Consider the following 15199-nt stretch of genomic DNA (forward strand, 5'->3'; position numbering starts at 1 on the left):
GTCGGGCTCACATGAGCGACAACTCCGTGGTTAGGGCCATATCGACTCAGCCCTAATCCAGACTACATACCCTAACCTTCATTCAACAGTCTCTGCTCGCCTATCCAACGTTTATACAATATTGGACTACGGGAAGCCGAACCACTGCGACGGGCTTACAGCAATAGCGCGAATTGGGGCCAATTGGATGGCGAGATGTGTATCTTTATGACTTGAGAGCGTGAGGTACCGGTAAGTTCATTGCGTGGTGGACGAGTCAAGTTTTGCATGTGTGGGAAGTAGCGTCGCGTTCTGGTATGGCTAACAACTAGCCATCCATTAGAGACCACACCAGCCGTAACATTATGGCTCAAAGTAATTCTGCGTGCGGAAGCGGTCAAGGTACCGATCCCGTGCCTGGCGGGTATTATCAGCAGAGATTTGCTGCCAATATGGACATGGACATCTTGAATACATCTCATCAAAACCACCGGCAACAACAGCAGCAAAATCACTCACACCAGCAGAAGCCCCAGCAATATACAAACTATGGCACGTATTATCAATCTGCGACGTACTGCGAATTAGGATTCTCGGGGGATGCTAGCCATCATAGCCAACAGGACCACCATCAGCCCAGGCAACAAGATCAGATCGACTTCGAACAGGATCTGGGTGCTGCGCTGGGGATCGACACTCCTGGCTCGGGATCGCCAAATCAGCAGGGCTCGTTAGACCAAGGTCAAGATGACGATCATAATATATGGGCGCAATTCTTAGAGTCGCAGCAGGAGTCCATTCTTGCATGGGACCAAGACCGGCAGTCACCTCAGACATCAGAGCAACCGCAGCATGCTTCTCGGTCTAACGACGGACATAATCAGTACCAATATTCTAATAACGGCGATGGCCCAAATATAATTGGGTACTCGCAGGCGAATAGCCAGTACGGCATGTATGGAGAACCATATGTTGCTATGCCATATCAACCAACAACTACTCCATTGCCACATCGATTACAGCCACAGCAACAAATACAGGCAAAGTCTCAGCATTACGAATTCATTTCACAGCAACAACCCAAGTCGTATCCGATATATGGGCATCAGCAATCGCAGCACCCGTCTTTTGATCAATCATATGCGCCGATGCCTCCTCATCAACGCCCGGGCTCACAGCAGCAGCAGCAGCAGCAGCCGGGACAACCGCAAATGCAGACCGGTATGAGTTCTCAAATGTCCTCATCGATGCACGGGATGATGCAAGCGCCATTGCAGAAGTCGATGCCATCTACATCGGTTGGTAATTCTGCAGATGCAAAAGTGGGCACCGGTCTATACTCTCCTGCATTACAGCAACGGTCATCGCAAGGAGAATATATACAGCAGCAATCGCATATGGTGCCAACCCATAATATCCAATCCACGCCTGCGATCGTGTCTGCATCATTACAGTCACAGACTACCCCTCCACAAAAGCAAATCCAGCCGCCCGTGTTAAGTCAGCCTGTTCACCCGCATTCTCATCCACAGGTCTCTCTTCCGGCTCAGCAGGCATCATACGCACAGCCTATGCTGCTTCCACAGCCGCAGCAACGACAGCAGGCCCCGCCGAATGCAGTGCCTCTATCCAGGCCTAATCCTCAAAAGCCTTCGCAGCATTCAACACCAGTATTACAAAACAAATTTTTTCCTCCACCCACGCCAGCTTCAAATTCATCTTCCACATCAATGGCTTTCGAACCTGCTCGGAAACGAGCCAGGAATGCGTCGGCAAATGTTGCCACAAAAATCGCGGCCCCAAATTTGAAGTCAGTAGCTGCCAGTGCGATACCAATGACGCAGTCAATGAACAGTAGGTCGAGTGCAGCTTCGCCGACTTTATCGGCTTTAAAGATACCGCGGCGGGAGGATAATGATGCGAAAAGTAAGAAGGTCAAAAGAAACGGCAGTCCGGTTATTCCCATTATTCCAGAGACCGCGCAACTATCCACACAAGCTGGATTCCAGTCTCTCCCTAATGCACATACGACTATCGCTCTACTACAGTCGCCTGCCGCGACAGGTTCCCAAATGGAGTCACAAGCTGCTCTTAATACAATATCTCCTCCGGTGCAATCTGCTGATGTCCTGCCAGCAACGACCCAGAAGACGCATACTACGGTCATTGCGCGATCTGTGGTTTCGCCTCAAGCTATGCAGGCTGTCGTCAAGGCACCGGTGGGTCCAACTGACTTACAGCCATTTTCTCATCCCCCGCTGTATGCAAGCAATAACGCCAAAGTATCAATCGCATCATCATCGATGCTCAAAGTGGAGAACGCAGATGACCCCCCGGGGCTGCCGAAGCTCACAGATATTGATCGAGATGAGATCTTGGCAACTATGGTAGCTGAAAGCGAATACGTCGATCCTCCAATGACACGTAGCGAATATATCGCCTCGCTGGGCCACATGCCAGAGATGGTGACAACGGTTCCCTATAATCGCTTGGAATATTTTGCGAAGTCGTCGATTCCCTCAGATATATCAGCGGAGGTCTACGCACGAGAGGGAACTGAGGCTGCAATTGCATCGCGCCTGCCTCCATTTGCATTGCACCACCTCGAGTACTCATTGCTGAAAAATGATATCAACCATTTACATGTGACCACATATTTAAACATTCGGAATGGTATTTTGCGCCTATGGAGGATGAATCATCATGTTAGTGTCACTCGTGCCGAAGCTGCTGGGTGTGCGCGTGATCCTCGGTTTTTTGGTCTAGCAGAGGCGGCATTTGAACTGCTCGTACGTCATGGATATATCAATTTCGGGGTTGTGGATATTCCTCGATGCCGGAATAATTTTCCGTACGTACTCCCGATTCCCCCAGTGCGCCGGCCTAGACTTAGAATTGTTGTGATTGGGGCTGGCATGGCGGGGCTAGGCTGTGCGAGGCAATTAGATGGACTGTTCAAGCAGTATGATGATTTTATGTCTGGTTATGAGGCTACTCCAGAAATTGTCATTCTTGAAGGTCGGCCCAGAATTGGTGGTCGTGTGTATAGCGCACCTTTGCGCAAAGATGGCAATGATAAGTCTGGATCGCATAAGGTGGACCTCGGAGGGCAGATTATCACTGGGTTTGGCAACGGCAATCCATTAGCAGTGATAGTTCGGAAACAGCTCGGCATTAAATGTCACGAGTTACAGGATGCCGGTGCATTGTATGACGAAGTTGTCGGTGGCGCAGTTTCGGCATCATTGGATCGCGCTGCGGAAGGACTATTCAACGATATGCTAGATCGTGTCGCGGTATATCGTGCGCCTATCGTACTACCCCACACTGTCGAGGGTGATGTCTCTCTAATTACGAGTGGAAAGGATCCAACTGGTGATGGGGGCCGGACAATAGCCCGGATGGAGGCCAATGCTGTCGACTTGCCGCCTTTGGAACCGACAGCTGAAATCGGATCGTATCCTCTGAAGACCGTCGGTCGGCCATACGTTGCAAAGACAGCTAGGACAGCCCTAGATGTCAAACTGGAAGACCTGGGATATATCGTCTCAAAGGATTGTGAGCGAGGGGGTACTCCAACTGCATTAACGACCCCACCACTTCCACAACAGGCGCCGACTCTTGGTGCGACACTAGATGGACAGCTAGACATCGTGAGACAGCTGGCGGATTTGACTCCTCAAGACCTTCGCCTAATCAACTGGCATTATGCGAATTTGGAATATGCCAATGCAACCTCCATTCACAATCTTAGTTTGGGATCGTGGGACCAGGATGATGGCAATGAATTCTCCGGTAAGCACACGATGGTAGAAAATGGTGGGTACATGCTAGTTCCTCGCGCTCTGTACTTGTTTCCAACCCGTCTCGACGTACGATTCAAAAGTTCAGTGAAAAGTATCGCATATGACGAGTCTAAGGAAGCTGGTCGCAAGAAATTTACGGTCACAATGCATTCTGGTGACCACATCTCAGCGGATCGTGTTATTTGCACGGTACCACTTGGTGTTTTGAAAGCAAATGGTATTAGTTTTCAACCAGATTTACCAGAGAAAAAGAAGGAGAGCATTCAAAACTTAGGATTTGGCGTTCTCAATAAGGTTGTTCTCGTGTACGATAGAAGTTTTTGGGATCCTGATAAGGATATCGTCGGTGTCGCGCGTGATAATAATGGGTCCGCAAACCAATTGGATCAGGATAGTTATCGGGATGGAAGGGGAAGGTTTTATATGTTTTGGAACTGTACAAAAGTTGTTGGGAAGTATTGTTTGGGTGAGTGCGGTAGCATTGCTGTCGGTATAAACTGCAGACTAACCGGATTATAGTTGCTTTGATGGCTGGGCATGCCGCTTTTGACACGTCAAGGCATCCGGATGAAGTGTTAATCCGGGACGCCACTCATGTTTTGTCACGCATGTATCCAGCTGCGTCTATTCCTCACCCTACGGAGACTATAATTACGAGGTGGCATCAGGATCCGTTCAGTAGAGGCTCGTATTCTTATGTGGGACCAAATGCGACTGGAGAAGATTACGATATCCTCGCGGCTCCAACCTGCGATAACAATCTTTTCTTTGCAGGTGAAGCAACCTCTCGCACGCACCCGGCGACAGTGCATGGTGCATATCTATCTGGTCTTCGTGCCGCAGAGGAGGTCTTCCGAACGGTGGTTGGGGATATTACACTCGCCAGTCCATTAGTCAAGCCACGTCTGCGGCCGAATTTCCCGCTGCAGTCAGAGACCGTTACATTTCCTCCTCCACCGAAGAGCGCATACGTTGGTGAGACTCCTCCTGTTCCTAAGCCAGTCAAGCTGCCACACATTCCGTTAGAGGACTTCGACATGATTCCTGTGGATGAAGGCATGCCTATTAAAAGACGCGCCAAGCCCGGTCCAAAGCCGAAGGTCAAATTTGCAACACCTGCTCCGTCGGCAGTAGCGCCGACACCGATCACTTCACAGTCCCAAACACAGAACTTTACTTTTAGGATTATTTCCCCAAATGGGCATTCCCCGACGAAGAACGGTGACGCAAAAGCAACCATGGACCTTCATTTACATCTACTTCGTGCCCAGCAACTCCGCGATCAGCGTCTCGCAGCTCATGCGCGTGAGTGTGAAGTTGCGGTGTCGAAAGCACTCGGATCTACCGTTCCCCAAAAGCCTGAGAAATCGCATCTGAATCCGTTCATCCTGTTTCAGAAAGTGAGTTGGGATGCATGCCGTGTAATCGCCGAACAACAGAGACGCATAACTACGGGTGATACAAACGCGAAGCCAACGGCAGCCGACGTTCGTGCAATCCTTAGTCAGAAGTGGAGGAATTTGACGGACGAAGAGAAACAGCCAGTCATTGAAGAAACTAATCGTAATCGAGTGGCTAATGAACGCCGGTTTGCCGAATACAAGCTGCAGATGGTGAAATATGAGGAAACCGTAAAGCAGTTTCGAGAGAATTGGTATAAGGAACATGAAAGTGCCCCGTCAAAAGAGGAGAAGCAGGAATTTGAATTAGCAGGTGCGGTAGCATAATTTTTGGGAACGGGTTTATAAGATAGGTACTGTTTTGTGCTAAGAAATATTTATTGTATATTATTTTTCCAATTACGCTATTGTTGTTGTATCGGTTGTATCGGTCTTGGGAGTGATAGGATTAGAGTGTAGTCAACTATGTGTCATGTATATACCTCATTATTGTCAGATATGTTAACTAGCATCGATTACTTGCAATAACTATAGTAACATACTTTTCCTTATCCAATACTTTTGAGATACCGAGTCTAAATGCACACAATGCAAAATAAACACCACAAATGAGCACAAGATATACAACAAAAACGAACCAATTGCGCCAGAGCCGTATACGCTGCCATGCTAAAGCCTAACGATACCATACAACATATTACGGCGTCTAATTTTCCTCCTCATAATCGTCTTCGTCCGCTTCTCCGTCCTCTTCGTCCTCTCCTTCGTGCCCGCTGTCGTCAATATTGTCGTCCTCCTCGTCAGACGAAAAGTCCTCGTCACCAGCAACTTCTGCCCATGTAACGTAATTCTCTCTGACAAGACATCTAGTTCTCTTAAGTAAGAGTGGATCGAAAGGAAAATATCCCTCTAGAGGCTTCATCTCCACCTTATTGAATGCACCATTGAAATCTTCAGCCAGCAGGGAGCTGGCCTTCATCGCACGAGTAGTCGATCCTTCAGTAGGTGAGGGCACATCTGAAACAACAGGCGTACCTCGCTTGTTCTTCTGAATGATCGAGAAGCAATATGCAGCACCTTCACGCTGAGCGACCTTGGCAAACATGGAGACTACATCTGCATTACACCATTTAAGAGGATTGAAACGTGAGTTAACAACACGCTGCAAAAGCTGAGAAATGTTGCAAACCCATTCACCGGAATGCCCAGAGTCGTCCTCCTCGTTGCGAAGCCCACCGTGCCTAAAGCAGAAGATATAGAAAAATCCTTGCACGACAGCATAAAACATTGTGAAACGAGCCATGTCGATGCAACCACGAGCGCCGTTCCGCAGAGGCGTTGAGTCACCGGAGCGCACCTCATGCTCTCGCTCGTCAAGATACCTTGATATCCATGCACTAAGGATGGAAATAACAGAGTGGAGCTGAGAATCAGTAACGGCACGAGCTCGAGCAACATAAGATGCGAGATACTGCATTGCCATTTGCCGTCGTGGAATTGGCTCAGCTGGTGCCAACGCAGTTTCCAGAAGAAGCGCTAGAAAAGCGTCTGTAAATTCGGGAGCCGACTGCGAAACTGAGAAAAATAAGTACTGGATCGCGTGCGTCCTATGTGTTGGAAGGAGATATGTAGCAAAATGGGAAAGCAGAGTAGAGTAAAGAACTAGCGACTCGTTCGACGGGACTTCACCAGCGCTAAAAGACAATTGTAGTCGGCCAAGAAGAAATGAAACCAGCGAATCTAACTTAGTCGACATTGTCTTGACATTCATGGGATCAAGGACTTCGTCACCAAGCTGAGTGGACAAAATTACTTCGTCCTCTTGAAAATTCTTCTCTAACTCTAAGTTGCTATCAATGCCCAATGGAGCAAACCTGTTCCACGCGCCATCGCCATCATCGCCATCATTATCCTCATCGTCGTCATCCAGTTGGTCAAGCTTGTTTTCGATATCCACATCTAGCTCGACGGTCCGCTCGACGATCACTCCCCAAATGCTACCCTGTAATTCGGGTACGTACTCCACAACACGTAATATATTCGCCACATATCGTGCAAGAATTCCTAAATCTTCGTACTTGTATGGAAACGACTTAATGATAGCACTTTGAAGAACAGATGCAGATGTAGGCACTAGCGTGACTAAATACATCAACAAAGCATGCCATCTCTCAGCAGAGCTACCACTAGCCGCTGCAAACTCGCTAACAATACGCGAGGCTATTTCAGTGTACCATTTGGGCATACTGGAGACAAGAACTCCCAGAAATTTGCCGTAGAGTCGGACAAGGGTTGAAAATGTCTTTCTCTGAGGGACCGCAAGGTTTGCGGGATCTGTATCAATCCCTGGAAGATTGATAATGGCGCGGATGAGTGCAACGGAGGTGGTCGTAGTGAGGCGGTCAATGTGTGATAGGAGCGAAGACAAAACATGGTAGACTTGTCGGGCTGATAATCCTTCAGGGCTGAACAGCTTAACAGAGAGTTGGCTCGTAAGATCATGTAATGGAGCGGTATTTCCCTGCGAACATAACTATCTTAGTACCAGTATTTCAACCACACTGAAATACAGGACATTGTTAACGTACCTTATCCATCTCTGATAATGCGTTTTGAACAAACGCACGATGAATACGTCTAGCCAGGTTGTCAGCAGACTGCGGATCGTCCTTCCATGATGCTGAAGAATAATCATCCTCCTCTCCATCTGGCTCGTCTTCGCTACTGTGGTCACTGGTTCCGAAAGCAATACCATTTCGATGTGAGTTGCCTAAAACTGACATAGTCACGCGCTTCTTCCTCTGCCGCTGATCATATTGCTGACGCGACAATGACCGTCCGATACTGCTGTCGTCACCTGAATCCGAAGCAGACGACGAAGACGGCGTAATTGGACCATAGTCCGGTCGTTTTCGCTTCAGTTTTGATGAATGCATCGCAGAAGACGTGAACGCAGCTTTCGATATCTCCGGGGACGGGATGGACGAAGACGAGGGGTCTGGAACTGGTATTGATGGTGGTGGCGGCGGCTGCGTGAGTTTTCTGGTCAGCGACGACGAATCGCGAGAAATTGACACCATTGTTATTGCCTTCAGTCGTCGTCGCTCGAAGTAGTTGATCTAGACTGAAATGAAAAATTTTGGTCTGGGAGAAAGATGGGTTGGGACTTAGAATCAGCAGCGGCAGCCGTGTATGTATGCTGTCATCTACTCTCGCACGTGACTAAATGCGCAACTACTACGGTGAAAGTCTATTTACATCTCTAAAATGGCATATTTAAGTATTGCAACTCTCGGACGGACGTTTACTTCATATTCAACTTCCCCAATACGTGATGCCGCTGTCAATAACGCGGTTTAATGCAAAAAATGAACTGCCTAATCCTCGGATCACATTTATCACCCCTTTGCCGGTGTCGCCTCCCCAAAGCTTGGACATGTTGAACCGTGTCGCAGCCATTGTATTTCCAATCATGAGGAGCCATTCGCTGAGTGTGACGAGTCTCGAAGAGAACCAGTACAATCGAGAATTCTGGGGAATCAATTACAATGGTGGAGAGAATATTAGACTAGTTTTACGTGGTCCTGACGGCCAATATTTAGGATTTAGACAGGTACGTTGGGTTTGCACTGGCGAGGACGTGACGTATACCGACACAGGCTTAGGTCCTCAGCGTCATGATCCATGAACTTGCGCACAATAAGCAGATGAATCACTCAAAGGCTTTCTGGGCAGTGCGAAATCAATTTATGCGCGAACTGCAGGCACTCCAAGCAAAGAACTACACCGGGGAAGGTTTATATTCCCGTGGATACCACCTCGGTACCTCTGCTATTGTTGATTCGATCCCATTGTCAGAACAGGATATGCCGGAGGAGTTATGTGGTGGATCATATTCACGGACTCGAAGGACACGAGTAGTGCGCCGACGAAAGCGAAAACGGAAATTTGAAGGCGAAGGCTTGAAAACTGGCACGGATCTGCAGAAGAGGAAGGAGCTTGAAGGAGGCAAGGTCAACAAGCGAGTGCCTCGCGTTGCAAACAGCGAACGTGGCCGCGAACTGCGAATGAATGCTGCCCTAAGGAGATTTGAGATACAAGTGGCGAAGGATGAGGAAGAGGATTACGAAGATGAGGTAATCGAAGAATACTTTGACGATAAGCGGTTGGATACGACAGACTTAACCAACGACGAAAGGAAGTGGCTAAAGGACGAGATGATGGGAATGTATGACAAGACAAAAGAAGAGAGTATTGTCAACGTTGACGTCGGAACCATAATTGACTTGGATTGTGAGTCTGATCTGGAAGGCAGCGCGAGCCGCCAACCCCAGCCATCGATGATCAAGAGGACGGAACAATCCAATTTCAGAGTCGAGAAGAAAGACAGCTACAAGAAAGATTTATTATCTTGTAGTCAGTGTACGGTTACGAACGATGCGAACGCAGATATTTGCACTGCCTGTTACAATGTCTTGCGACCAGACCCCACGTTGCATTGGCTGTGCAGGTCCAATGATTGCTCAGGGTCATTCTGGAATTTAAAGGAGTATGGTATATGTTCGTGCTGTGGAAGTAAGCAATCTGTATAGGATTCGTATAGAACAAATTTGCATTTGGGGGGAGTCTGGAGTGATCATAGGCAGAGAATGGGTACCCGAGGTGCCCCAATCATGGTTGTTTCCTATTGATATCGATAAAACCGGCTTGGCTGGGTCGTCCCGCTTCGTCCTCTCTCAAACTTCCCACTATCTGAAACTTCGCACTATCTGTGACCTTAGCAGAATCCGATTACCAACGAATGTAGATATGTAATATATACGGGTCGTGCTCCCCGAACCTCATTAATAGCTATACTATTACGCTAATAACTCCTTCGTATGAGGCACGAATTCTACCTAGCCAATCCCTCCTTTACGTCTACATATGTCAATTTGCGGGCACCCTTAGCACCGAATAAAATTTTAGCATATTTCAAAATCTAATATCACATAACACCAACTTATAAACAAAATAAATAGCTTCGATCCAACGCCTTTAATCCATAGCTTTTGTACCAAACAATCATAACTAACCAAAATGTGAGTAACTGCCGCGTATATTCCTTGTATGTCTCACCGCCATTCAGCTTTCTCCTCCTTCAATACCTTAAATCCAGACTCTAAAACCTCCAGGCCCATCTCCAAGCATCCAAACAATTTGCCCAATTCATCAACAACTTTGTCCCGTGATGAACTCTGAGTTTCCGTCATAATGCTAAGCAGATCCACGTCCGGCATTGATGGAAATAGTTCTGTGTTCGGAGTGTTCATCGGCATTGTGGGAGACGACGAGTTGGCGCCACTGGAGTTATACGATTGCGATGCTACTAGACCCTTACCAAAAAATGACATATTAGAGCTGTCTGCGGAGCTTGGAGTGGATACAGGCATTTGCATCTGCATCTGCCCCTGCAGTTGCGCCTGCGCCTGGCTCCAATACAGAGTCGACGGTGGGGGTGGAATAGGAATCTGCAGATTTGGTTGGCGAAGAACGTCGGGCTTTGATGGTGACGGCGGCGCCGGCTGAGGCAGGACAGGTGGAGGATGTACCCCGCGCTTAGGTGAAGTAGCACGAGATGGCGTAGTTATTGGAATCGAGGACTGCGGTGGAGCAGCGATGGACGCGGGAGTAGCTGGCGTTGTCGGCGCGGTCATGGGAAGCGGCGACTGCGCAGCCGTATGGATGGGAGAAAATGACGTTGTCTGCTGTGTATAAGATAGATGCGGTACTTGAGACGCCGTGTGTGTCAATGGAGACAAAGCTGTAAGTGATGGAAGTTGGGGGATCTGCGGTAATTGTGGTGGGTGAGACGATATGACAGTTGTAGGTGATGTCCTCGGGCTTGGTGCTCGTGCAATTGTGGGCGACATCGTCTGTGGCGTTGGAGGTGGTAACAGTGGTGCAGACGATAGAGAATGCGTGGGCAGTGGTGGAGGGGCATGTGAAGGATGAGCATGAGGATTGTGGAGTGGTGCGTTGGAGCTTGAACGAAATAGTCGTGTGTTGAACTTTGGGGGCGGTTGTGGTTGAGTGGAGTCCGTGGTGTTCAGTCCGCTCCCCGACACCGTTGACGCCGCGGAAGCGAGATTCTTCATCGCCTCGAATGTCGGGATCTCGATCTCAACCGGAGACGAACTAGTAGTCGCAGGACCAGAGCGGGATGGCGACGGAATATCTGTCGGTGCAAAGGACGTCATAGCAGACACAGTTTGGGACAATGACGGCCCGTCATTATTGGTAAAAAGCTGAAGCAAAGGATGTGGCGCCTGAGTAGCAGTCCGAGACACTACAGGGCTGAGGCTGCCGACTTTCTTGGCAGCATGGGATGGGTTCGTCATTGGGAATTGTGTGGCCAGTCGTAGCGTCTCCGCATTCAAGTCTGAATCTATCTGACGATCGGCCAAGTATTCCAGTGCGCGTGTGCTATCGATTGAACTTATCATTCCGTCAGTCTCAGAAAAGCTGCTGGACGACGTCGTAGATCCATCCGACAATCTTCGATTCTCTGACGATTGTAACGCCGCAGAATTGTCAGTAGTACTCTGATTTTCAATATCGAAATCCCATCCAACACTCTCCTTGTCGTTCTCCTCGTCATCCGCTATCGATCCGTCCTCGCCATCACTGCCGACCTGTGCACCAGGGACTGGTGGGCCACCATTCTTATTATTCGCAAGCGCAATACTTCGCCTGACGTTGCCTTGATCTTTCCAAGTCCGATATCTCGCAATCAATTCGCGCAAGGACGATGTGAGAACGTTCTTACTGACTCTAATAAATCGTGTTCGGAGTAATTCATCCGCGTTCGGTCGCTCCTCCGGTCGCTCGTTGAGACACAGGGACAGAAATTCCTTCAAACTCTGTGTATATTGAGCGCCTTCCAGTCTTGGAGGCTTCGACCTGGGGATCAAGAACATGACCCTCATACCGTCCTGATCCGCGTACGGAGGTTGTCCAGTAGCCATTTCATAGATCGTGATTCCGAGTGACCAGATATCGGCCTTGTAATTATAAGTTGCACCTTCTGTGATAACTTCAGGAGCCATCCAGTACGGGGTGCCGACAATCGTACTCCGCTTGGGATGGTTTGCGGATATTTGGGCTGCTACACCGAAGTCGCAGAGTTGCACGCCTCCGTCGTTTTTGATGAGAATATTCGCGGCTTTGATATCACGGTGGATGATTCCGGCCTTATGAATGTAGGATAGAGCTATCAGTGATTCTCGAACAATAACCTGTGTAAATCGCTCTTCAATCTTGCCCATTGCCAGTTGCTTTTATCAATCGTTATTAGAGACTTTATCAAATGCATACCATTTCGACAAAACACTTACCAAAGTTCTCACACTGCCGCCGGCACAATAGTCCATAATAATCCATAACCGCGAGCCAACCAGGTGTGACCCATGATATCGCACAATGTTTTGGGCATCGCCTTGCTTCAGTTCTGACAGGAGGGCTATCTCGTGGCGAACATCTTTTACTTCGTCCTCCGCAGTGTCTAAATTCAGGACTTTAATTGCCACGACCTTTTTCTCGACGTTATTGTATCCTTTGTAAACGACGCCAAAATTGCCCCGACCGATGATCTCGTCACGACGGTATATCTTCGCAGCGGGTACAGGGACTACTGATGAGTCCGCGTAATGGACGTCGTGCAGCGGCATGCTGACAGTGACAAACAAAGATAAAGGCAATCAAAAGGTAGATATCTTGGTCAAGTACACTATTGCAGTCCAATATAAATAGGGGTGATCATATAATGTGGGTTGTATGTCGAATATGTTCATCAGGACTATTCGAATAGGTCTAGGTGCCTTTGTACGAAGTTTAAAACGGCGCAGTGTACCAGAACCGCTCGTCGGCCACATGTACGACCCCATGGGCACTGATTATTTCGATTACAGCTGCAGATCCGACAAGATATATTTTAATAAAATTATTCTTTAACTTGACATTTAAGATTTGGGACCTATATAACTGAATCATATTTATGAGTATATGCATAATGCAAATCGTAGTATACTTGAAGAGACAAACTTTTGAATTATTAATTGCCAGGAATACACTCCATGCAAAAACTAAGTCGACAAAAGATTTTTTAGGACCTCGACAACAGCGTCGCCAACCTCCGAGGTAGTTGCTGTACCGCCGAGATCGCCCGTCCGGACATCGTACCCGCCAATATCTTTAGCATCAAGAACCTTGCGAACAGCTGCCTCAACGGCGTCGGCCTCCGCCTTCATGTTCAACGAGAGACGAAGCATCATCGCAACCGAAAGAATGGTGGCAACCTGTTAAGTCAGCATACATCTCCCAATAGGACATCAACAATTATGGAGCATACCGGATTCACACGGTTTGGGGGGAGATCAGGAGCCGAACCGTGGCAGGGCTCGTAAAGACCGAGCGCCTCGTTCCCGTCAGGGAGAGACGCGAGAGAGGCGGATGGTGGGAGACCAAGAGATCCTGGAATAACTGAGGCTTCATCGGAGATGATATCGCCGAACATATTTGAAGTGAGGATGATACCATTAAGCTGACGAGGTGACTTAACCAGTATCATAGCAGCAGAGTCGATGAGCTGATGTTGGAGGGTGAGCTGAGGGAACTCATCCTTGATGACGCGTTCAGTAGTCTTGCGCCAGAGACGTGAGGACGCAAGAACATTAGCCTTGTCCAAACTCCAAATTGGAGCAGGGGGGTCATATTGAAGAGCAAGATAAGCTGCCATTCTTGTGATGCGCTCAATCTCGGGGACGGTGTAAATCTCGGTATCTGACGCAACACCATCACCGGTGTCCTCCTTGCGGTCACCGAAGTAGATACCGCCAACCAACTCGCGCACGACAATAAAGTCCGTTCCTTTTGCAATCTCTTCCTTGAGGGGACTGTACTTCACGAGCGATTCGGAAGCAAAATTACAAGGCCGAAGATTTGCATAGAGATTAAGCTCCTTTCGAATCTTGAGCAGACCTTGCTCCGGTCGCACAGGCGCTCCAGCACCCCATTTAGGTCCACCGACGGCGCCCAGCAAGATAGCGTTTGCATTCTTTGCAGCCTCTAGAGTCTTGTCGGGAAGAGGAACGCCAGTGGCATCAATTGCCGAACCACCAATAAGATGCTCCTCGAACTCGATCTTGTTGTGAGGACGGAGCTCGCTTATGGCGGTCAACACCTTCTTGGCCTCAGCAACAACTTCCTTACCTACGTGGTCGCCAGGTAACAAAACAATTTTCTTGGTCGACATTGTGAATGATGCTGGAGAGTAGTGAATGAAGAAGCTAGGTTGAGCGGAGTTCGGACTTCCTGGGCTGGAGGAGCTTTTCCAAATTCATCTACAGCGCCAATAGCCCTAACCCCCGGAATTGCTCATCGCGCCGCACGGATTAGGGTCGGCGTCAACCTACATTCATTTCGTCATGTCGTGGACTTGTAGTATATACAGCTAGTATACGATAAATAAAGGCAAATAGAAGAAAAGCCAATTAAAGAAATTGTCATATATCCGTCCCCAAGAAGAGGACCAGTATCTTGTTACAATCGCATTTCCAGAATCTCCATGAGCAAAGCATTTGAATGTTATATCATTATCGTCAACCTGCACCAGAAGTCGCAATATATTTTGAATGTTCTGGTATGGAACTCACATATCGATCAATGCACAGGCGCTGTACATCTGCATCTCACAGAAATAGCCCTCTTTTCCAACGATAGCATCATGAATGGGCAATTAAACGAGCGACTTAAATTGTCGCACTGCCAGATCCAAGTGGGTTCCAATCACTATCAGGCAAAATGCATGAGCAATTCAATGGACGATACATAGCTGCAATCGCGACAACGAAATTACAGTCTCAGAATGAGAAAAGTACTAGAAGGGAAAGTTACTGCGCCTGATTATACGCAACCCACGTGAGAATATTGAGTCTACTTATGCGACCCAACAGCATGCCAGTAATAACACAAAGG

At 48.3% G+C, this 15199-nt stretch overlaps 5 protein-coding genes across 5 annotated transcripts; 2 read left to right on the top strand and 3 right to left on the bottom strand.

The window, feature by feature from the left end:
- The first annotated feature begins 115 nt into the window (after positions 1 to 115).
- On the top strand, positions 116 to 5724 carry V1513DRAFT_443158 (flavin-containing amine oxidoreductase-domain containing protein). The gene is made up of 3 exons (XM_066897767.1): positions 116 to 231; positions 323 to 4251; positions 4305 to 5724. The coding sequence occupies exons 2-3, from the start codon at positions 345 to 347 to the stop codon at positions 5510 to 5512; spliced, it is 5115 nt and encodes a 1704-aa protein (XP_066753999.1). The 5' UTR covers positions 116 to 231; positions 323 to 344; the 3' UTR covers positions 5513 to 5724.
- Positions 5725 to 5891: 167 nt separating this feature from the next.
- On the bottom strand, positions 5892 to 7968 carry V1513DRAFT_378338 (RNA polymerase I-specific transcription initiation factor RRN3; the record flags this gene model as incomplete). Its single annotated transcript, XM_066894975.1, has 2 exons — positions 5892 to 7706; positions 7774 to 7968. 2 exons carry the CDS (start codon positions 7966 to 7968, stop codon positions 5892 to 5894), a joined length of 2010 nt encoding a protein of 669 aa, XP_066754000.1.
- A 491-nt stretch (positions 7969 to 8459) lies between these two features.
- Positions 8460 to 10026, top strand: V1513DRAFT_398696 (WLM domain-containing protein). The gene is made up of 2 exons (XM_066895443.1): positions 8460 to 8798; positions 8851 to 10026. The coding sequence occupies exons 1-2, from the start codon at positions 8520 to 8522 to the stop codon at positions 9775 to 9777; spliced, it is 1206 nt and encodes a 401-aa protein (XP_066754001.1). The 5' UTR covers positions 8460 to 8519; the 3' UTR covers positions 9778 to 10026.
- Positions 10026 to 13041, bottom strand: V1513DRAFT_413624 (kinase-like domain-containing protein). Its single transcript, XM_066895773.1, has 2 exons — positions 12562 to 13041; positions 10026 to 12501 (listed from the first exon to the last, which is right to left on the bottom strand). Exons 1-2 carry the CDS (start codon positions 12892 to 12894, stop codon positions 10300 to 10302), a joined length of 2535 nt encoding a protein of 844 aa, XP_066754002.1. The 5' UTR covers positions 12895 to 13041; the 3' UTR covers positions 10026 to 10299.
- Positions 13042 to 13146: 105 nt separating this feature from the next.
- On the bottom strand, positions 13147 to 14530 carry V1513DRAFT_443167 (Isopropylmalate dehydrogenase-like domain-containing protein). Its single transcript, XM_066897768.1, has 2 exons — positions 13575 to 14530; positions 13147 to 13521 (listed from the first exon to the last, which is right to left on the bottom strand). Exons 1-2 carry the CDS (start codon positions 14475 to 14477, stop codon positions 13309 to 13311), a joined length of 1116 nt encoding a protein of 371 aa, XP_066754003.1. The 5' UTR covers positions 14478 to 14530; the 3' UTR covers positions 13147 to 13308.
- Positions 14531 to 15199: the final 669 nt, after the last annotated feature.

Source organism: Lipomyces chichibuensis, assembly GCF_038497645.1.
Source record: "Lipomyces chichibuensis strain CBS 12929 unplaced genomic scaffold V1513scaffold_12, whole genome shotgun sequence".
Lineage (NCBI taxonomy): Eukaryota > Fungi > Ascomycota > Lipomycetes > Lipomycetales > Lipomycetaceae > Lipomyces > Lipomyces chichibuensis.